The 21766-nt window shown below is 55.8% G+C and overlaps 1 protein-coding gene across 1 annotated transcript; it reads right to left on the bottom strand.

The window, feature by feature from the left end:
* Positions 1 to 10355: 10355 nt before the first annotated feature.
* On the bottom strand, positions 10356 to 21246 carry IFITM10 (interferon induced transmembrane protein 10). Its single transcript, XM_058807606.1, has 3 exons — positions 21137 to 21246; positions 19678 to 20092; positions 10356 to 11177 (listed from the first exon to the last, which is right to left on the bottom strand). The coding sequence occupies exons 1-3, from the start codon at positions 21244 to 21246 to the stop codon at positions 11028 to 11030; spliced, it is 675 nt and encodes a 224-aa protein (XP_058663589.1). The 3' UTR covers positions 10356 to 11027.
* Between the last annotated feature and the right edge of the window lie 520 nt (positions 21247 to 21766).

Here is a 21766-nt window from a genome sequence, read left to right as displayed (position 1 = left end):
CAAGCCAATGTCAAACACCGCTCCACGGGCAAGCTGCTCTCAAGGTTATCATGGCCCCTGCACTGCCAGGTGCAATCCTCAGCGCTACCTGCTTGGATATCCTCGCCCTTTCCTGCGGGAGAGGGCTCTGCCTTACTCCCCCAAATCACAGGGAGATGGAACCTCTGGCAACCATTCCCAACGCATTTGTCATCGCCAGCTGCTTGGGACAGGGATGGTGTCTCCTACATATGCTTATGCAGCACCCAGCTCCCAGCAGGGAGCTGTGGATAGCTACCGCAATCCGAGGGATAAACGCATCCATGCCTAGAAAAATCCAAATATCCCTATCAGAACAGCACTGCACCGCATTCCTCCTTCCAACGAAACCGCAAATTACTGACCTGTGCACAGAGCTCCCCCAATGCAAGCTGAAGCACTGACATCAGCTTTTGCTGTTGCTCAGGAATTTAATTCTGGGGGAGGAGAAAAGGGAGGGGGGAGCAGGAAGGAGAAGGAACTTATTTATCAATAAGGGAAATAAACAGGAATCTTTAAAAACAAACAACGCTCAGCACAGAAAGCAACATTTGCCACTATATAATGACTGAGGGTGTGTGGGGGGTGATCAATCGGTCCAGGCACATTAGGGGAGGTGCAGAGGATTTTCATAAACGAGCAGCTTAACTCGTTAATCGCGAGCAGCGCCTTTGGAGCCGCAGCAACGAAGTCTTGCATGAAAACCCCCGCTGCTGAACACATGCCGGCTTCGTTTAAACGCCAAGGACACAGGGCGACACTCCAACCTCTTTCATCATCAGAAAAACCACAGCGCTGTTAACACCGCTTCCCCAAACACCAGCCCTCAGCCCCGCCAGAAAGCCCTTCCACCCGCGACCCCCGGCCCGGCAGGACAGCGGCAATTCCCCGGAGCTTCCCGAGCCCCCTCCTCACCTGCACCACGGCCGCCCGGCAAGCGCGCACCGCCGAGGCAGGGTGGGATTTCCAGCGCCCCCCCGCCCGAAAACAAGCGCAGCATCCCCGACATGCGCGGCCGCGGAGCGCCAGCCCACCCCCCCCCTCCAGCCCCCGCTTCTTTCCCCAATCCCCGCCGTGGGGCTGCTCCCTTCCCAGCCCCGGCACTTCACACGCATCATTCTCGCTCGCACCGGAGCCGTTCCAGCGCTCACGGACGCGAAGCGCTCTTCCAGTGCACACACACGCACACGCACATACACCGGCACATGCTGCCGCGCTGCCCGCCGCCTCAGGGCGCGATGCCGGCTCCGCTCCCCACACTGCGCGGCCGCCCCGCACCGCCCCCCGCGCCCCCTCCCCGCCTGCCCCGGGGCGCGGGGCCCCGTCCCGCACGGCCACGGCGCGGACGCGGCGGGACGCGCACTGACCCGGCGCGGCGGGCTCGGCGGCCGCCCCGCTCCGCTCCGCGGGCTGTCCGCTGGCGCGGCCGCTGCCGGCGCCGCAGGGCCCGCATGCCCTGAGGGGCGGGCGGGGGGGGCCCGCTCCGCGCTGCTCCGCGCTGCTCCGCGCCGCTCCGCGCGCCGCCGGGAATGCGCCGGCGATGAGGTCATGCCTCGGGAGCGAGCGGGGGGGGGACGGGGGAAAGGAAAAAAAAAAAAAAAAAAAAAAAAAGAAGGAAAAAAAAAAGAGACAGCGTTGACGTCACTCGCAGCCAATCAGCGCGGGCGGCGCAGGGCAGGGTGACGTCAGCCCCGCGGGCGCGGAGCGGCGCGCAGGGAGCGGGCGCTGCGCCCCGGGGACGGCGCCGCTGAGGGCTCGGGGGCCGGGCAGAGCGGCCCGGGCCCTAACCGGGGGCACCCGCCAGCCTGGGACACTCCCGAGCCGCGCCGCACCTGGCAGAGAGCGCGCTGCCGTGCGGTTCTGGGTCACGGATGGTTCCCGGGCTGCCTGGCGCTGCGAGGCTGAGCCGAGAGGGCTCCCGCAGCTGGGCCACCCCTGCCGCCTGTCACCCCTCTGCCTGCTGAGCTGGAGCAGCCGGGACCTGCGGGGCGCCCCACGGGACTCATCCACCATGGGGTGCCCAAGCTGCAGAAGGACAGGCGTAGGGACAGTGCGGTCTTGGAGAGCGGCATGGTGAAGTGTGACCAAAAAGCAGGAGGAGTCTGACCCACGGGTCAGTTTCTGGATGGATGGAGTGGGCTCCATCCCCATCCTGGAGCTCAGGGCTCCCCATCCTGCTGCGGGTTCACCAAAGAACTGGCCTGGTTACACAGCAGGGGCTTTTCTCTGCCCTTGGCCCTGGCGTGGCAGCTCCAGCTTAGAGAGGGATTAGGGTTTAGAAGCTTAGGGTTTGCTGGTGCTTAGGAAATGAAGGGAACGTTCCTCCCTGCCGATACGGATGCCGGATGTTTTAAAATTAACTCTCATGTCTCCAGACACGCGGCCGGCAGCTTGCTCAGGAACGTCGAGCTCCCACTGTAACTGGCGGCAAAATCTTTCCCAGAAATGTCATTTCTCATAAAGCACCAGAGGTATAAAACCCGGGGATGCTAAAAAGTCTCTCTCTCCCCATTGCATAAGCAATGCTGAGTTCATGCCCTTCTCCTAAGCGCAGAAAATCAGCTCACCCAAAGCTGTCAGCAGGGAAACTTTTACAAAATGAGGGATATTCTACCTAAACTCATGGGTTGCAGCCCAGTTATCATAATCAGTGGCAAGATGCTGGGGTAGCACGGGCACTTGCTTCTTTAGTGGCATGGGAACACTTGGTCCTGGTGGGAGCTGGAGCAGCAGCATGACCGGCATGGCTGGAACAGAGCCTTTCCTGATGGTTTTCCTGCCCAGATCCCTCCTTGTGGCCATGCAAAGCACCCAGATGGAGAAAACCAGAGAAAACCAGAGGAAAACCTTCTCTTGCCTCAGCTTTGGACTGTTTCCTCCCCTACCCAACACTCCTTTTCTGGAGCAAAGCAGGAAAAAAGAGGGGGAAAGGAATGAGCCTGAAAATCCCAAAGCTTCCTCATAAAAGCTGTTATCTAGGCAGAGAGCCATGAGCTCACAAAACCTGCTGAAGGAAGAGGATTTAAAAAGTTTTTTTTCCAAACTCCAGTTAAAATCAGTGTTTCCAATACTGGACCTGGCACATCACAGATGAGCTGTCAGGAAGATTGTTCCCTGTCTGTCCAGTGGCATGGCACAGGGGGGGAGAGTGGGAAGCAGATGTAAGAAGTATGTCGAGTATGGAGCAGGCAAGGGATGGGGAGGTGATGAGGATGGAGTGTCCTGAGGGACACCCTTGAACTGTACATTCCAGCAAGGGACCATGCTGAGCTCCCTCTTGAGCCTTCATCCCTGGCAACCTCTCCCCAGCTAATCCATGGGCGCCTCTGCTGCATCCCTGGCTGATGCGGACACAGGAGATTTGCCCCACACAAAATCCCCACTGGCAGCAAACAGGAGGAGCAGCTCCATCGGGGCTGGGGACCAGTGGGACACGGGTTCTCACGGCCACGGGAGTGGCTCCAGCCCACGAGCATGCATCTCTCCCACGCCCACTGCTTCTGCGAGAGGCGCTGCCGCCAAGCGCCTGGTGGGGAGAAACCAAAACAAATGATTCACTGCTGCTAAACTGCTCCCGGGATCGCAGGGGCCGGGAGCAGGCGTCAGCTGAGGCTTGCAAAACCTACCTGCCTCCCAAAGCTGGGAGCTAACCCTGTTTGGATCCCAGTCCTGCTCAACCTGATATTCTGGCGTTTGGGTGCGGACCCACGGCTGCATGGAAGTGGGCAGCCAGCCCGAGCGAGGGCAGCGCTGCGAGCACACCTGGTCAGCTCTGCATGGCTCGGGTCATCCCTATCACCCCTGTTTTCCCCAGGGGAAATTACGCTGGGAGAGCCAGGGCAATGCTGTAATGGTCAGGCAGGCAGAACAAAGCAGGCTCGTCTCTAAGCTCCATCCACCAGATGTGAATCTATTGTCTCAGCCCCAGGGCCATCACACCCTCCTCCCGTCACAGCCATCACCAGCTGAGCAAAAATTACACAGCAAGGTGCTTATGGATAAAGGAAAGCACTCCGTTTCAGGTAAAGCACTTAAAAAATAATTCACCCCACTCGGGTTTTTCCTCTCTCCCAGATTTCAGGCACATCCAAAGATAGATTGCATCCCAGCTACGTGTTTCAAATGCAAGTTATGCTTGTACACGCAATAGTTCTTGCTAAAACGTTTTCCAGGCCCCCTAATTGCCATGGCAGGCCAAGTGCAGAAGAGTGCAGCAGAGCCTTCTGCATGCATCCTGCAGGGATTAAAATTGGAACCTGATCATGAAGGAAACTAAAACTAGTAAAAAGGAGTTGCTGCCAAACCAACTTTCTTATCCATCAAAAAAAGAGAGACTTTTGTCAACTTGCAATTTCTTTAAATGGCCAAATAATATTTTTTTAACCTATCCTAGTTATTTAGATGCAGTTGCTTGCACCACTGGCTGAGCCAGCATCCCATCACCCTCGCTCAGCAGGGCTGGCTGTGGCACTGTGTTCCCATTGCAGGGGGTATTGGCACCTCAAAACTGTGCTGATAGCTGAGGCCAGAGTCAGCCTGGGGCTGGCACGGCTCTGCTTCTTCCGGCCTTGGTGGGTTCCAGCACGTGGTTGCATGTCACCCTTGCTGTGACGTCCTTGAGTGGGGCACAGTGTGGTGCTGGAGGAAGGGGCTTGTCAGGCTTTGTATCACCTTGCTCTGTTCTGTAAAGAAATGTGTTGACTGTGAACTCCAACTTTGAGAAGGGCATCACTCCTTTCTTTGGTGCCTGTCCATGCTCTCCCAGCTCTCCCACCTCGTGTCTGGGATAGACACACAGATCCCTGTGCGCGCCACCTTCTTCTTGCAAAGCCCCAAATGGTGTCACTCAGTGAAGAGAGCTGACACGCTTGAGCAGCAAAAGACACTTACAGCATCACCAGGCAGGTGTGTTTCTCACACAGGGGCTGCCCTGGATCTGTCTCCATTTTCCCAACAGGAGAATCTGCCTGTGTGCAGCGTGGCCCAGCCCTGGCAGTGTGCAGGGTAGTGTGTGCACGGCGCAGGAGCAGCTCCCGTGCAATTAATCGCAGAAGGAGCGGGCTGGAGGGCTGCATGCTGTGCCATTCAGCTCAGCACATGCTGCAGAAGCATTCATTCTGTAGCTCTGACTGTGCCACAAGGCACCCTGACAAAGGGGAAAAGGAAAAGTAAATCATCATACAGTGAATAAAGTCCCTCTGATTCCCTCTGGCCCGGCACACTGGAGGAAAGCTGGGCAGTAGTGTGGAGATGTGCCAAACTCGGGGCATGGCTGCTGCGTGCTGGCACGATGGGTCAAAGTCAGGGCATGGGAGGGGTGCAGGAGCAGGACCTTTGCACTGGCATGAGGCTGTCACAACAGAGGAGCTGCTTTGCAGTAGCACTCTCAGGTGCAGGAAGCATTCCTGCTCCTTTGCCCCCAGTGCTGAAATGGAGTGCCATGTTGGCCCACATTAAGACTTGCCATGGGTAGTGAGGGTGGGCGAGGGGCTTAGATGTGCTTAGAAGCTGTCTGGGGTCATATTCACGTCTTTGAAGGCAGAGGGGAAAGGACAAGAGAGAGGATAGAGACAAGGGAATGGAAGAGAAACCAAATGGTTTCATTTTAATGTATCCAAATCTTAAACAATAATCACTGCCCAGTGCTCTGGGACAAGGCATAGTCTTTCTTCTTTGTGAGTTGGAGACAGGAAAAACATTACCCTGGGCCAGAAGGCAGCATGGAGCTAGGCTGAGGCTAGGCTCCATGCAAGGGTCTGTCAGCTCCAGACCCTTTCTCTGTGCCTCTGTGCTAGTTTTTGTTAGGCTGCTCACCAGTTGCTAGGGTTTTTTTTTGTTTTGCTTCAATCATTTTCACTGATGAGAGCATCTGCTGCCATCTGTGCCTCCCCCTCCTCCTCCCAGCAGGGCTGTGCACCGCCGTGGTCTGCCTGCAGAGCCAGGCGCTCTTCAGTGTCCAACCTGCGCACAGATGAGGGCATGGACAGGAGGGAAGGGGCAGCTCCATCAGTGGCCAGCTCTCCCGCTGTGTTTGCAAGCCATAGCTGGGCACTCCTGCAGTGTACCCATCACAGGACACCCACAGTGCCAAGAACATGGTGGCTCTAAGCAAGGCTGCAGTTCTACCTTTGAGAAGCCATCAACCTATGGGACAGTGTTGGAGGGGGAAAAGGGGGTGAAAGGGCTTTGGTAAGGTCACCCAGGACATCAGCACATGGCTGGGAAGGGAGGTGAGGGTTGCTACTCTGCCTCCTGGCCCATGGAGCGCCTGGGAAGCAGGGCTGTGATGCTACAGCATAGTCAGCTTTGCGGGAGGATTACACACCCCAGAGCAGAATAGAGCTTGCCATTTGCATCTCTCTCTGACAGTTAATTTGGGTATCCAGGCCGATGGCTGCTCTAGGCCTGACTCACCATGCTCTGCCTGGCAGCTCATCCCAGGCAGAGGAACCGGTGGGTGTCAACACTGGGCCGGGAGGTCCTTACCTGAATGAGCTCCATCTTATGTTTATTACTAAAGGAGAAATGTGGGTCGTGTTTACCAGCCAAACCCCAACCAGTTCACCCCAGCTAGGACTCGTGCTGCTGTCTGCACACTGACTTGGTGGCCCTTGTGCCAAGCAGGGATCCCCGAGCCCGGCGTGGCAGCGGGGGCAGAGGCTCAGCCGGGCACCCAGACTCGCGTAGGCACGGCAGGGTTTGCTCCCGCCCTGCCTGGCTCCTGGCCACCCTTCCCTGCTGGCGTGGAGGGTGAGTGTGCCCCGTGCCCGTGCCTGACGCACACCTCCCGGCTGGCACGGAAGGCACATCCCTGCGGAGGGACGGGGACCCGCTCTGGCTGCTTTTAGGAGCCACCCTGAGTTCACAGCTGCTTCCTGCACAGTCTAGCGCTAGCCCGGGGCTGGGGCTGTTGGCTGGGGGGTCCCGGAGAAGCGTGGATGGACCCGTGCTCCTTGCTAGGGCACAGCTCCCGGTGATGGGCGGTGCTGCCGGCGGCGTGCTGCCGCGGTGCGAGAGAGCCCTCTGCCTGCGGGCCGCAGCCCGGCAGCCCCAGCCCGGCCCGGACACCCCGCTCCCTGCCCCGGCACCTCCTCCCGGCTGCTGGCGCTGCCCCCAGGGTCCCCCCGCAGCCATCCATCGCGGGGCTGAACGAGCCCCGGCCCCAAGCATCTCCTCTCCGGACGAGGTGACTCTCACCAGCCTCGCTGGCCTTTCCCCAGTCTCACCCCTTTGAACGCCTTTCAGCAGCAAGGGACACAAAACCAGCACAGGTGTTTTAGGCACAATTGCACGATGTCGCCTAACAGGGAACAATCGCTCCCCCCGAGCTCAGCAAAAACCAAAAAGCAATCCTCATCAAGCTGTCAGGCTCCCGAAGGAGCACAATTAAATCTTTAAATGGCAACGTGGCCGTCAGTTCTTCCCCATCTCAAAAGATGCTTCTCAAGCTGCGTTCGGCTGTTCCTCCCTTCCACCCCCTCCTCACAGTTTTCCTTCCCGCCGCGGAGCGCAACAGAGGCTGCGGCTTCGCAGCCAAAAAAAGTGCGATTTGGAGAGCGCGGAGCGGCGTTGTGAGTGGCAGAAGTGAAAAGGCAGAGAAGCAGCTCCTGAAAGCCTGCCTTCTGCCGCGGCGGGTGTCAGCCTTGGCAAAACTCGAACTTCCAGAATTTTCTTGCAAAATTAAAAAAAAAAAAAAAAAAAAAAAAAGGCAATTAGAGGACCTATCGGATTTGGCTGCTGCTTTTCTTTCCCTTGTTCCCTCAAAATCAAAAAAGTCCTTTCTTTCGCTTAACAGCATAGTTGGTGCAATCTGGGATGTACTTGCCTGACAGTATATGGGGATGTAGTTTTGCTGCCTCAATTTGGGGTTCCCTGACACTGACAAGATGAGAAATGAATGCTGAATACCTTGATGTTGCTTCATTTGGAAGACCCATGCATGAATAATTTTTTTTTCTCCCCAGAAAGATTGGAAATGTACAGGTCCCCCTTATTTGCCTCATTTTGGAGATGCTTTCCTTCTGCCGTGGGTTTGGAGGGACTCCATTAAAGGGCAGACACTAAGAGAGAGGAAGGGAGAGCAGAGGAGTTTTGCTGCCCCATGGCCCAGAACTGCAGGTGGAGCCGAGGCCAGGGCTGTGGTGGAGCTGAGCATGATGCTGAGCATCCTTCTTGCTACCCTGTTCTTGTCCATGGTGTGTCTCTGGGCTGTGCACCTCCAACCTCTGCAGCAATTTCACCTCGTACGACAAGGGTAACAAACAATAAACATGATGGCTGCTAATAGTAACCATCCCTCTCCATCCCCGATGGGTTACAGATGCAAAAAGTGCTGCTGAGTCAGTTCAATATTCCCCCTGGTTCATTAAACCAGCATCCATTTTCCTGCAGATAAGACAGTCCGTCAGGGGAAGGGATGATGATAACTCATTTGTCACACTTGTTAAATGTAGAAAAGGCTGGCTTTGGGTCACTTCCAGTTTTGTGTCAGCTCTGCCTTTATCTGAACAGCCCCATGCCTGCACGCCAAGCAGGGCGGCTCTCTCCTGTGTAGCTCAGGAGATGGGGACAGTGGCATTGTCCCTGCAAGATTTCCTACAGCTGGGGGTGGCCACTGAGTGCAAAAGCACTTGCAGTGTGGCTGATATGAGTCCCAACTCATGGGAAGGAATGCACTCATTATTGCAAGAGATGCCACTGGTCCCACAGGGATCTGAACCTGCAGCTGAACCCCTGGCGCTGCGCACAGTGTGACCCTGTCAGAGTTATCCCCCGAGCCCCCCCAGCTGCACTTGTGTTTGAGCTGCAGAGCTTGAGGTGTGATGGGGAAGGATATCAAACCAAGGCCTCAGACACAGCCAATGTGAGCTTGGTGCAGGTACAGGGGGAGGGAAAGGGGAAACAGCTTCATCTCTGTGCCTCTCCTCACCTTGGAGCATCCTGGGATGCCTGGTCTGGGCCATGCCTGAGGTAGCACTGTCCCAGTGGATTTAATGTGCCAGTTCAGGGTGGTGCAATGTGAGTTATTTTGGCTGTACCCTCTTTGGGGGCATTGCCATTGCCAGGTCACCTCCTTCCTCAGCCTGGGACGAGGACTGGCTACAGCCCATACATATGTTAGGATGGAAACGTCTACAGCCATGACCCCTCAGGTATTGCTACAGGGAAGGCAGCAAAAAGTGACCAAGAGAGGCTGGGAAGAGTACTGACCTCTGAATGAGGGATCATAGAGCTGTTCATGGCTGAGATACTTTCAGTGCATCATACACTGCACTGTCATCTGAAACTTCACTGCCAAACAGATCCCTGATTGATCTGGTGTGGAAATGCTCTCCAGTGAGTGGGAGGCAGGGAGGACTGCAGCTCTTTCTGCCCATAGCTCCCCTGATAAATGAAGCCGGGGACAGGGTGAAGGTGTGGAGACCTAGACAGGAAGAAGGTGGCATCTCATGATGCTTTCAGGGAAGCATCTTCATGATCTGTCCCCACATCTCACTATGGCACAGCCCAGAGACAGCCTGCTGATTAAACCATGCACTCAGCAGATGATGAAGCGTCCCATGACAGCCTGTCTGCATTCCCCATCTCTTGCTTCACCTCTGCTTTCAGGGTGGGCGCAAAGGTGGATCCTGATGCCTTCTCCCAGCTCCATGGCTGGTCTGCAGTGATTGCTGCCCCTTGGCATGAGGTCATCTTACAGCTGGAAAAAGATGAGGCAGCTGTGGCATATGAGATGAGATGAAGGGTCAGAGGGGCTGATAGGCTGTATTTTAGTCCTGGTCTTTTCATTAATTTATGGGTGTTTTCAAGTCAGGGTGTGCTGATTTGCAGCGTGACAGGCAGCTGCAGGCAGTATTGGGCAGGGCTCTGAGCTCCTGCCTGTTTCAGTGGCAAACACACGTTCTCTCCGAAATCTGCCTCTTCATAATGACCCTGGGAAGTGCTGCAGTAGCAGCAGGGTCAGACTGCAGTGATTTATTTCCCTCTTCAGCGTTGTTCCTAGCAGGGGAGGGGGCCCTGCCTGCTTGGCTGCCTCTGCCTGCTTGCCATAGATCTTCCAGCCAGGAGTGACCCAGGTCTCCGCTCTTCAATCTGGGGCTGCACTCTCCTTCACGGCTGCGTGTGGCCCCGACCTGCAGCAGCATCCCTCACTCACTCCTGCTTTAAATCTCTCCAGCAGCTGCTGGGGACATTAGCATTTTCTCTTGCCAGCCCACAGAGACCAGGAGACCAGCCCTGCTAAGGAAGGAATTAACCCAGCAGCATCACATATCAGAGGTATCTTTTTATTGACTGTTTACAGAAATACAGTAGCACTCCAATTAGGTGGTGTAGGCGAGTTCTCCAGAGGGTGCCTTCCTTCTCAGCACTGCTGGGAGATCCCAAGGAGAAACCTGCCCTTTAACACTTTGGGGTTTCTCTGGAGGCTTTGGGGCTCCCCAGCATAAACTTCCTAACACCTTCAGCTCTCCAGGGGTTGGGTGTTGTTTGAACCAGTGGATGAAATTCAAGAGAAAAAAAGAGGAAAAGAAACCCCCACAGGCTGGGGGTAGTGGAGCGGTCTGAACACACCTGATATGTTGTAAGCCAGCCCTGCCATGATCCCCATCCATCACTGCATGTGTCTCCAGCTCCACAGGACCCCACTGCTTCCCAGAGCTCAGCTGTCTGCCACTAAGTGTGCGTAGCTCTGGGCTTTGCACGCTCTTTTCACACAGCTTGTTGGCCATAAAACAAATATTTCTTGGTCTATTTTTCTTCCTGTACATGTGTAAGAGTGAGACCCTTTCCTTCAGCTGTTCACATACCATTTCAGGGCAAGAAAGGTATGCTCAGCTGGGCTGATAAACTAATTTAACATTTATTTATGTATTTAATTGACTTTTTTTTTTCTTTTTTTGGCAATCAAGGTGTAGTGGTTGGCTTGTTTTGTGTGTCCTTGCTACAAGAAACTGCAGACACTTCTGGCATAGAGGCATTTTGGCGGCAGCAGCTGCTGTTGGCCTCACTCAGTAGTCAGTGAGAGGGTATCGCAGGAAGATGAAGATAAGGATGATGCAGAAGGTGGCAAGGGCTGAGCTGGTGATGTTAAAAAGCCGGGCTGTCTTGGCATCTTCAACTGCTCCATTTAAGTCATTGAGGAGTTTCTTATCCCGGACCTGAGACAAAAAGATAATTAAATAAAGGAATTGCAACATGTATGAAAGGCGTGACTTGTTTCAAGCAACAGCCACAAAACCCAGTGCACCTGTACGTGGTTACCTGTACAGGTGCACTGTGAGGACTGGGCTGGGCCTCCATGTTTGAGCACTTGGGGTGCCATAAAACACCCTGAGGTCAGGTTTGCACCCCATCTCTGCTATGGGTTGAGCTTGTGAAGCCAAGCACTGTAATACTTGTGGGCTGGAGATTCTTGGAAGCAGAGAGAACCTGAAAGAGTGACCCGTTGCTGTTACCAACCAGGCAAACCAGGGCCCCACAGTCCCCGGAGCGGGGCAGTGTCATTTGGAGCCTGAAGGTGCAGAAAGGAACTGAGATGCCATTGTACCCCCCAGACACACAGGCACTAAAGCACACTTCCTTCCCACCAAGTCACAGCTCCCTGGCCCTGCAGTGCCAGGCTGGGCCCACCCAGCCCACCAGGGTGCAGGTCTGGTGTGCATCGCTGTGCCTCCATCTGCACTGAGGGGCCGAGCGGGTGAAAGCTGGCACAGCATCCTACTGCAGCTCCAGGGCTGTGCACGAGCCTCCAGCATATTAAGTAGTCCTGGGTTAATGAGTTCCCTTCCTTTTGCAGGTCTTATGCGGATTGTGTAGCATCTCTGCCACAGGCAGCTTTCCATTCTGACAGCACAGTCTGCTCCCTTCATTATCCCGCAGCTATTATGGGATTTTATGGGCTTTCCTTGGGACAGCTCTGCAGTGGGAGATGATTGTGCATGTCCATGTCACTGGCCTGTCCCCACCTCTGCCAGGCTGCCAGGCAGTGCATGGCACTGCCAGCAGCAAAGCCACTAGCGGGCATTGCCGATGCACCAGCGACAGCATTAGCAGGCAGCAGATGGCACTGCAAGGCAGCAGATGACACTGCCAGGCAGCAATGGCATTAGCAGGCAGCATGTGGCACTGCCAGGAGGCAGAAGACATAGCCAGGCAGCACATGGCACTGTAGGGAAATGATGGCATTGCACAGCAGCAGATGGCACAGCAGGCAATGATGCTATGAGCAGGCAGAGGTGGCACTACGAGGCAGGGGATGGCACAGCTAGGCAGTGATGCTATGAGCAGGCAGGGGTGGCACTACGAGGCAGCAATGGCACAGCCAGGCAGTGACGGCACAGCCAGGCAGGCAGCGATGGCACAGCCAGGCAGCTGATGGCACTGTCCACCAGCAGCAGCTCTGCAGTTGGATCCCAGCAGAGGAGGGCTCAGACTCCGCTGTTTCCTAGCTGGGATATGTCCCTGTCCCCAGGCTGCCCCTTCAGCCAGCACTCAGCACACTCTGGCAGCTGGAGCCACAAGAATGAACAAAAGGACCTGGACAAAAGGACCAGGACACTTGACCCCTCATCCATCTCCAGTATCCAAGCAGGGTGCCCAGGGTGTGGCAGGGCCTGCCCCCTGCCCTCTCTTGGGTAGGGGTTGTGGGGACTGGGGCTGTGAGCCTTGACCTGCCCTGCTGCCAGCAGTGAGAACCCCACTGGGCACTGCTAGCTGGGCACCAGATGTGGGTGGCAAGCTGCAAAAACCAGCACCAGAGTCAGACCGAGGAATATTAAAAGGCTTTTATCGATTAGGAGCTTTCCAAAAAGACACTGCAACAGATTCAGACCACATCTTACAGACTTTTCTCTCTTCCTCCTGCAGTGCTTACCTGCAGGGCTGTCCTGAAAGCCTTCTGCTAGACATGGTGAAGGGCTGCTGTACCCCTTGTTCTCACTGACATGTGCTGGTTCATGGGTCCTCCAAAACTGCATTTCAGACCCTCAAGCAACATTCCTCCTCTCCATCACACCACTGAGGACCTCTCTGCACAAGCAACCCCTGATCTTCTGAACTGTGGGTAGGGAAGCTGCTGTTTCCATGAGATCCACAGGATCTGGTGCTGGCAGGCACACAGGCAAAAAGAAGGAGCCTACTTTTCATACTTGTATTAAATCAAACGGTGCCATGTCCTCAGCCTGTGATGTGCCCTGCTCATTGGAGCCCAGAGCTGGAGCTGGGGCCATTGCCCTGCTGTGGAGTGCTCAGCTCAGAATCCTTCTGGGATTGGGAAGAGGGACAGTCACAAACTGCATGTGTCTTTGGGGCACACTTGGCTGGAGCTCTCAGCAGAGGAGATGATCTCTGGGAAAGCATCAAGCCGGCAGCCTGGGAGCCCGCATGCCTTTCTGTGTCAGCTGAATGTCCGGGATGACTCACATTTGAAATTATTCAGTAAGTTTAACATCCTCCCAAAAACCCCTGGGCTTAGCAGCAGCAGACATTTGGCACCTCCTCACGCACTGGAGAGAAGCCCCAGAGGTGCTGGATTCGGGCCAGAAATCCCACTTGCCGCTCCCAGCAGACTCTTTGAAGCTCTCACACGATTTCCTCCTCCCAGCGGTGGGGCTGCCTCAGGCAAAACTGACATGGAGCAAATGCCTTTTGCCCCTTCCTGCACTGTGTGCCGGTGCTCTGTGCCGCAGGCACGCTGGCCTTTGCTGTCAGTGCTTGCTGTCAGACGGAGCTGGCTCCAGCAGACCGGCACGGCCGGCACACCGAGCTCTGCAGCCCTCCCGCAGCCGAGCCGCTCCACCTTTGCGAGGCCGGTCCTCTTGGCCCCAGGAGCTGTCTCCTGCTCCTCACCTCCCGTTCCTCCTCTCCCTGGGGTGCCCTACAACCCTAATTTCCAGGCTCAGCCTTCTCCAGCGCTCCCAGCAGCCTCTCCCAGCAGCATCCCCACCTGGCACCGGCTCACACTCGTGACTGGTGCTTCAGCCCTTTCCCACGACACGCTTCAGCAGCAGCCCTCCTGGCCTTTCCCATGGCTCTCCCTGTGGCCCTGCTCCTGTCATGCTGCTGCTGCTGTGGCAAGGGGTGCCTGGGGCTGCCTCTCCCCAGTGACACCATTTCCCCACAGTTCCTTTCTTTTATCCCTTCTATCTCTTCCCTTTCCTGTTGTTTGAGTCCAAACGATGGCTGCCTTTGACTCCTGCCAAAGGGCACCCAGCTGCCTCCTCTCCCTGCACCTCCAGCTGGTTCCACCCACACACTCCTGCTAACCCCTGTGGCTTCAGTGGTCACCCTCATGGAAATCATCCCTGATTGCCCATAATCATTTACACTGAAATGGAGCCTCTCAGCACCAGAGAAGTGCAAGGGCCCCCATGGCATAAAAGTGCAATGAGACGGAGTTTCTCCTTGCAACACCACTCACAGCTCCAGCCTCCCACATCTCTGCAGGGCAGCCTTGCCTCCTCCTGCATGGCTTTGCACCCTCAGATGCTTCCAGATGTCCCTCTTTAATGTCCTGCTGTGGCAACTGAGTCAGGCTCTGGAGGAGCTCTCCTGGAGAGCAGATAAATGTTTCAGCTCCTTCCCTGCTTTGTCCTTAAGGAGATGCCGGTGTCTGTCTTATAGCCCAGCTTCAGCTTTTCCTATTTTCATGCTCCTGTGGCCACCATCATCATAATGTGCTGGCAGCTGGTGCACAAGCTTCTGGGAGCCCTGGAAGCCGATTCTTTCCATAGCCAGAGAGATGAAGTATAGTGAGGGACAGGTCCTCAAGGTCACAAGGCTGAACCCCCACCCAGACCAAGGTGTGGTGTTTTCTTAGCCACAGGCTCTTCCCATCATCCCTTTGACCCTTCTCTCTTGCCTAAAACTAGATGGTGACTTTTGGCCCTGCTTTGCACTGAGATGACTGGAGTGTGAGGATAATTACATCTGCTGACTGGGGTTTCCCTGGGCATCTCTAAGCACTGTGTGATGGCATCCTTGGAAATCCCCCTTGGACAAGGCAGAGCTCACCTCTGATCCAGGCAGGCAACTTACACAATTTCTTCATCCATGCCTATCCTTATGTGAAACACAGCCAGCTTTTGTGCTCTAACATGCAAACCTTTCTCCTCTCCTTTCCCACCAACAAAAGGTGGCGTGGCCTTTCCATCCATCCATCCATCCATCCATCCATCCATCCATCCATCCATCCATCCATCCATCCATCCATCCATCTCTATTTGCCTGTCACCTCCCTGCTGCTCACCTTACCTTCCAATATCTCCATCTCACTGTGTCCTCCCACACCTCCAGCATGTCAGTGCCCAAGGGTTCTTTCTCTCCTCCCTCTCCTCACCATCCTCTGCTCTTTGTTTCCTTGGGATTTTACGTTCTGCTTCTTCTCCAAGGGCTCCCCTTGGCTCCTAGCGCCCCATTCCCTCCCCCAGCAGTCACCTCCCCTCTCTCAGCCCCTCTCATTTTTGGGAGCAGCAAACTTGCTGCTCTAGTGAAAAGTGCAGCCTCAGCTTGCAGAAGGAGACAAATGGTTTATTGATAACGAGTCTAATGAGGCTGTTTTTAAGGCAGCCTGGAAGTCCACAGCTGGTTGTCAGTAAACCCATTTCTGTGCAGAGCTCCATGTCCCTGCACAGAAGGAGCTCTGGAGGCGATCCTTGGATTTATTTGCTCTGTGAATTGCTCAAGAGCTCTCCAGCCCACGTGCCTCCACCACAGCGGCACTGGCATCACGGGACTGTCACCCCTGCCTTTCACCCACGTCCATAAACCATTGCTCCTTCCACAAAGCAGGATGAGAGCCTGCCTGAGAGGCTGGGTGAGGCAGCCTCTCAGGGTTAATAAATAGCTGTGGATTTGTGCTTCCACTCGAAACAAGGAAGATCAACAAGTGGCAAGAGAGGAGGGCAAACAGTCATGCCCACAGCTGTGTGCTAAGGGCTGGGCAGAGAGTGGGCAAGAGAGCTTGGCATATTTCCATGACCTCAAGGGACAAGAAAACTCTGCAAGCAGTGCTGTGGGCTGCTGGTGAGGCTTAAAAAGCCAGCAAGGCTCCTTGGCATCTTCATCTCTATCGAGCCACAGCGAGGCATCCACACTGCAGCTCATCTCAGATCCCAGCTCCTCTGATCTACTGCCTCGTGGCACAATGGGTACAGAAGACTTGGCTCACCCCAGCAGTCTCCAGAGACAAAGCTCTGAACAACTGAAGTGAGATCTCCTGCCACCAGGCACTGATGCATCATTCATTACCACTTGGAGCTGGGAAAGGGGAAGGGAGGGAGCTGCTGAATATCAGACCACAACATTTGCTTCTGATCAAAATCAACTGAATCCAGAGCGTTGGTGTTGGAGTGATACTTTTATCTGTGCTGGGCTGGGGTTAGGGTTACTTTAGGGCTTTTCTAACTTCCTTGTTGATCTCTCCTCCCCCAGCATGCAGCACACATGATTAGATGCAAGTGCCTTGCTTGCACTCTGGGAGGCTGACCTTGAGAAGCCTGGCATGCTGGAAATGACCCCTGGAGGGATCCATGAGTGTGTGTGACCCCGCTGTAGCCCAGCAAGCTGTGTTTGCTGAGGATCTGGCCTGCTATGGGGGTAAATAAAGATGAGGCATGCTGCCACACTCCTGTTCAGAGTGCCTGGCTGTGACGCCTGCCACACACAGAATGTGGCTGGTATGTCACAGTTTCTGCCCCCACCTGAGAACATGTGTTTCTTTCTTCACAAATTCTTTGGTGCTGGAGTGGAGGTTTTTGACATTTTTAGTAAGTGGTTGTCACCATGAAATAGCATTTCCCTGCAGAAAGAGATCTAGAAGGCTGTAGCTAGCATGCAAAAGGCCAGGCAGACATGCCCGTTTTCCCAGATGTGGCTGAAACCAATAAAATAGGGCATGAGGAAGGAGACAGCTTCACAGTAATATTCAAGTGTACCAAGGATATATCTGTCTTCCAGAGTGGGCATTATGCTGCTGAAACCAGAGGAAATGCTAGGGTGTGCTAAGATATACACTGAAACATCTCATGGACTTGGGTCACAAAGGAGATACTGCTTTATAAAAAGCATGAATCTGTCAGAAGCAAGTGACCTTTATGACAGGGAATTGAAAATACTATTTCTGATAATGAAAACGATAATTCCTGAAGTTGCTAGATGTTTCGGTTATTTAAAGGAAGTGTAAAAGCTAGGTGTAACCCCAAAGTGTAACCCCAGGAACCACTTAATGGTATCAGTGCACTGATGGCTCTTGAAGAAACCTGTGTTCCACTGGCTGAGGGCTCTGTGTCAGGGGTCCCAGAAGAGGCTCAGGGAGAGGAAGGTGCAGCTTCATTCTTCTTCCTACTGCCCCTTAGTCAGTCCCTAGAAATGCCAGACTTAAGTGCCTACTGCTCAAATGCCCTTACATTTAATTGCAGAGGAACAAGATAGTTCCCTGTTTAAAGGGACATCTGGTCCCCGGGCATTTCTTGCTCCTGTTTTCTCCGAACTTCTGGGAAAAACATTATTGACAGTAAAAGAGAAGAAAAAATGTTTCTGGAGAAATAACCATAACACCCAGCCTGGCTAGGGTGCTGTGAAGATCCCTGCAGGAGCTGTGGGTAAGGAACACAGCTGCCTTTCTGAACATCCAGTCTCCCCCAGGACAGACCTGCTACTGCCCCAGCACCTGCATTGCCTCTCACCACCCACCCCAAGAGCAGCTCATGAGAGCACTCTGCATCCCTTCAGCCACTTGCTAGCTTTGTCCTCTGCCTCTGAGGGACATTTTGTTTCTATTTTCCCCCTGTCACAGAGTCACAGCCACTGGGGAGCTCCAAAACCAGAGCAGAGTTATTTCTACCCGCTCAGCGTTGCCTCTGTTTGGGTACCGCAGTTACATCCCATCAGCTACTGCCTTCTCAGCCCAAAAACCAAGGCTGGTTTTTGACAGCCATCTTCTATTCTCTTTTCTCTGATTTGGAGCAAATTTCCCCATTTGCCTTCCCTCTCCACTGCCTCTTTTTTTTCATGCTTTGTGTCTTCTAGGTCTTTGCAGACAGATGCCCACACCTGTGTCCCAGCGCAAGGCCCCAGGTTACTTCTGGGCTTTGCCCTTCCTTCCGTCCCATGTCAAGGATAGTGAAGGGTCTAGCTTCTAAAACCTCTGTGGGTGGCAGACACCACTCTACCTTGTCACCAGGGGATGGGTGAGCCCTGTTCTCAGGCTGTCCTGCCCTCACTGCTGCAGCAGCAAGGAAACACATGTACCCAGACACCCATGGTAGCCTCTTCCACGGGCAAGATGTCAATTGCTAAAGGCAAATACACACAAGGAAAGGCTTAAAAAAAACAAGGAGGAAGCCAGTGTTTTCTTCCCTTGCTGGATCAAGGTGTGGGGGGTGTTAAGGGACTTGCTCCCCCTACTCATACTAGCCTGCTGCTGGCTGGATTAGCCCTTTGCTTGTGGTGATGCTTTGCCCCAGGATGATTTAAGTTATTATGTGCCTCACCCAGGCAGCAGCAGAGCCTCCTGCAAAGCGATGGATGAGAGCTCACCTCCCATCTTGGGAATGAGAAACTGAGGCAGGCACCACCAGGCCAGTGCTCGGTGAGCCCAAGACAGGGGGCCGCAGGGAGCCTTTCTGATGGAGACCCTGACAGTGCTGGGAGCAGCCTCCTTGCAGTGCTGGGTGCTCACAGTGCAGCTCACAGGAGCTGTATGGGGTTAATTGATCTGCTTCTGTGACGAAGCCTGTCTGCACCCTGGCCTTCCTCTAAATGCTGCCTGCCAAAACAAATCAGCCAGCTCCTCTCCGGGCCACCCAGCCGCCCCGGGCTCTCTGCACATCCATTCAGTTAGTTTTGCATCTGGCAGGCAGGGAAGGGGAGGGCAGCCCAGGCCCCTCTCTCCTGGCAGCTGCCAAGGTGCTGCCTGTTTGCCAGGCACCATTCCTGCCCGGCTGCTCTCCCCTGCAGCTATCAGGAATAATAACCTGGTCCCATTCCCATCATGGGCTGTGCTCCATGCCATCGCCCTCTCCAACAACACAGCTCTCTATGCCCCCAGCCCGACATTGTGGGAAGCCCCCTGCACTCCCTTCCACCTTCTCACCATTCCCATGATGCTGGCAGGTCTCCAGGCCTTGTTTTGGGATTTACAGGGCTTGGGGTGGGGGAAGCTGACCACGAGTTCTGGTGTTTTAATTACAGAGAAGGCAAGAAAGAAACAGGCAGGATTGCTGTGCACTTTGTAAGCTTCTTACCCCCTGCAACTTGCCAGCTGACGGCTGATCCTGGCCGGCTGCTTTTACTGTTCCTGCCTGACCATCCAATGCTGCTGGGTCCTATCCTGATGATCTCTAACAGCCAGGATCCCAAATAAAGGACCTAGTGCCGGCGTGCCTGCAGGTGCAGCATGAGCCAAAGCAACCCTGTGTTGCCTGTCTGTCACCCTGCACCGCGGTACAGAGGAGCCTCTGAGGGTACTTGGAGCAAGTGAAAGCACCTCTTCCCCACCTGAAGTAACATCCCAGGCTCCTCAGCTCTTCCCATCCCCATCCCCACTGTCTGCAGCCTCTCACCGGGGTGGCAAAGTGTGGTTTCACATCAGGCACAACCCCCAAACGCTTCCCCCCTGCCCGGTCACCCCGCACCCCGAGCCCCGCGCTCGGCACTCACTTTCAATGAATAGGCCAAGGCGATGAAGCCGAGGCAGCAGAAGTTGAGGTATACAAAGTTGAAGATGGACCAGAGATAGTAGTCGTTCACCTCGGTGGTGTCGGGGTAGATTTCGATGACAGTGGTGGGGTTGGTCATCGTCTTCTTCTCCACCGAGTGCTTGCACGGGACCGCTGGCCGCAGGCTGTCCCCTTTGCAGCTCTTGCTCTCCATGAGATAAACGGCAGAAGAAGGAGACAGGACGGGCGAAGCTTGCCGGAGAGCCGGGGGCTTGGCGATGCAGGCGAAGCAGCCCTGCGGGGGGCCCTGCGGGGGTCTCGGGGTCCAGGCCACCCCCTCAAAGGGGCATGGCGGGCCCAGGGGGGGGTCCTGTGTCCTCTCCGTGGTGGCTGCCGCGGCGTCACCGCGCTCTGCCCTGGCAAAGCCAAAAACCCCCCGTCAAAAATGGGGGTGAGGGGATGGAAAGGCCGGGGGCAGGGGGAAAAGAGAAAGGGGGGAAGGAGCAGAGAAGGGGAGACGTGGGGGAAAGGCAGGAGAGACAGAGAGGGACCGGGAGAGCGAGGAGAGAGCAGGGAGAGGAGTGAGGGAGTGGGCAGAGGAGAGAGGGAGGAGAGTAGGGCAGGCAGGAGAGGGAGGAGGGAGCACCGCTACACCCGGGGACCACGACGCCGCCGCCTCGGCGCGGAGCTGCCGCCGGCCGCGGCCCCGGGCGGGGGCAGAGGCGCGGGCAGGGCGGGCAGCATCCCTCCCTCCCTCCCTCCCTCCCTCCATCCCTCCCTCCATCCCTCCCCTGTGCCACGGCTCCCCCCGCCGCTGCCCGCTGGCCTGCGTGACCCGCCTTCCAGCCACCACCGGGGAAACCATCCTTTTTTAAAAAGGAGACAAATAAAAGCAGAGAGAAACACTCGGGAGGCGCCGGGGGGCTGCGAGGGAGTTGCCAGCCGGCCGCGCTGCAGCCCCCCGCATCCCTCCCCGCCCGCCTGTCTGTCGGTCTGTCGGGGCCTTCTCCTTTCTGTCCCATGCCGGGATGGGAGCCGGTGGCTCGCAGCGGGCGGAGCGGGTCTCCCGGTGCGGCAGAGCAGCCCGCCCCTCCGCCCTGCCTCCCTCCCTCCCTCCCTCCCTCCTTAGGGGGGGTGGGCATTTTGGGGGGGGATTTTTTTTCCCTGAGTCCTAGTCTTTACGGTGATTCCATTTCCCGGTTCCTTCCACCTGCCAGCAGGTTTCCCATACCCCGCTCCCTCCACCTTTTTTTTTTTTTTTAAGGGTATCGTGGCTGAGGAGGTGGAGGAGAGGAGGAGGGGAAGAGGGGATGAAGACAGAGGATGGGGAAGGGGGATATTAGAAGAAGTTCCCCTCCACCCTAGCTTTGCAAATAGGAGAGACTAGTCCACCTCTGGCTGCCCGTCCGTCCGTCCATCGGTCTCCTCCGAAGGCATCAGGAGGAGCGAGGGATACTCACAAGGAGGGATGCGGGGAGTCGCTGCATATCCGGCTCAGCACTGCCTCCGGCTCGGCTTCCTCGGCGCTGGAGTTGAGGGAGGAGGGGAGGGCGGGGAGGGGGGCACCCATGGACCAGGGATGGGCAGGGAGGGAGTTAGGGGATGGCAAGGTCGACCTGCAGCCCCTGTCTCCCCCCGAACATGCTTCGCGCAGGAGAGCTCCTCTGTGTCTCAGCCCTTCTCCTCGTGTCCCCCCCACTGGGACGTCACCTCCTGCTTGGAGCATCCTGGTAGCGCCCCGCTGGAGAAGGGCACCTCCTGGGCCCCGGCCGAGCGGCTTCCCCGGGCAGCAGAGGGGGATGCTCGGCCCTGCTCCCCCCGGTGTCACCCACAGAGACATTTGCTGCGGGGACTCGCTGCAGCCTTGTTTGCGGGCTCACCGCTATGGACCTGGGTGAAAAACTACAATAAGTGTGGCAGGAGTGCGTGGGGACGAGCGGAATTAACAAGGGGAGGTGGTGGTGATGCAATGCCGTGGAGAAAAACGGGCTCTGGTGGTGAGGGGATGAATGGAAAGGGGATAAATCCCGTGTGTGAGGTAATAGATCCTGCTGGCATGGAGCAAATCCCAGCGCAGGCAGGGGTGGGAG

Source organism: Ammospiza caudacuta, chromosome 6 (genome assembly GCF_027887145.1).
Source record: "Ammospiza caudacuta isolate bAmmCau1 chromosome 6, bAmmCau1.pri, whole genome shotgun sequence".
NCBI classification, from domain to species: Eukaryota; Metazoa; Chordata; class Aves; order Passeriformes; family Passerellidae; genus Ammospiza; species Ammospiza caudacuta.
Note: the sequence above shows the minus strand (reverse complement) of the source record. Positions and strands in the feature narration are given on the sequence as shown.

Coding starts and splice junctions, on each gene's coding strand:
- IFITM10 (XM_058807606.1), bottom strand. CDS start 21,246: ATGGGTGCCCCCCTCCCCGCCCTCCCCTCCTCCCTCAACTCCAGCGCC. Junction 20,093..21,136: donor GACTCCCCGCATCCCTCCTT/GTGAGTATCCCT, acceptor TGGCTTTGCCAG/GGCAGAGCGCGGTGACGCCG. Junction 11,178..19,677: donor CCTTGGCCTATTCATTGAAA/GTGAGTGCCGAG, acceptor TTTTTGTCTCAG/GTCCGGGATAAGAAACTCCT.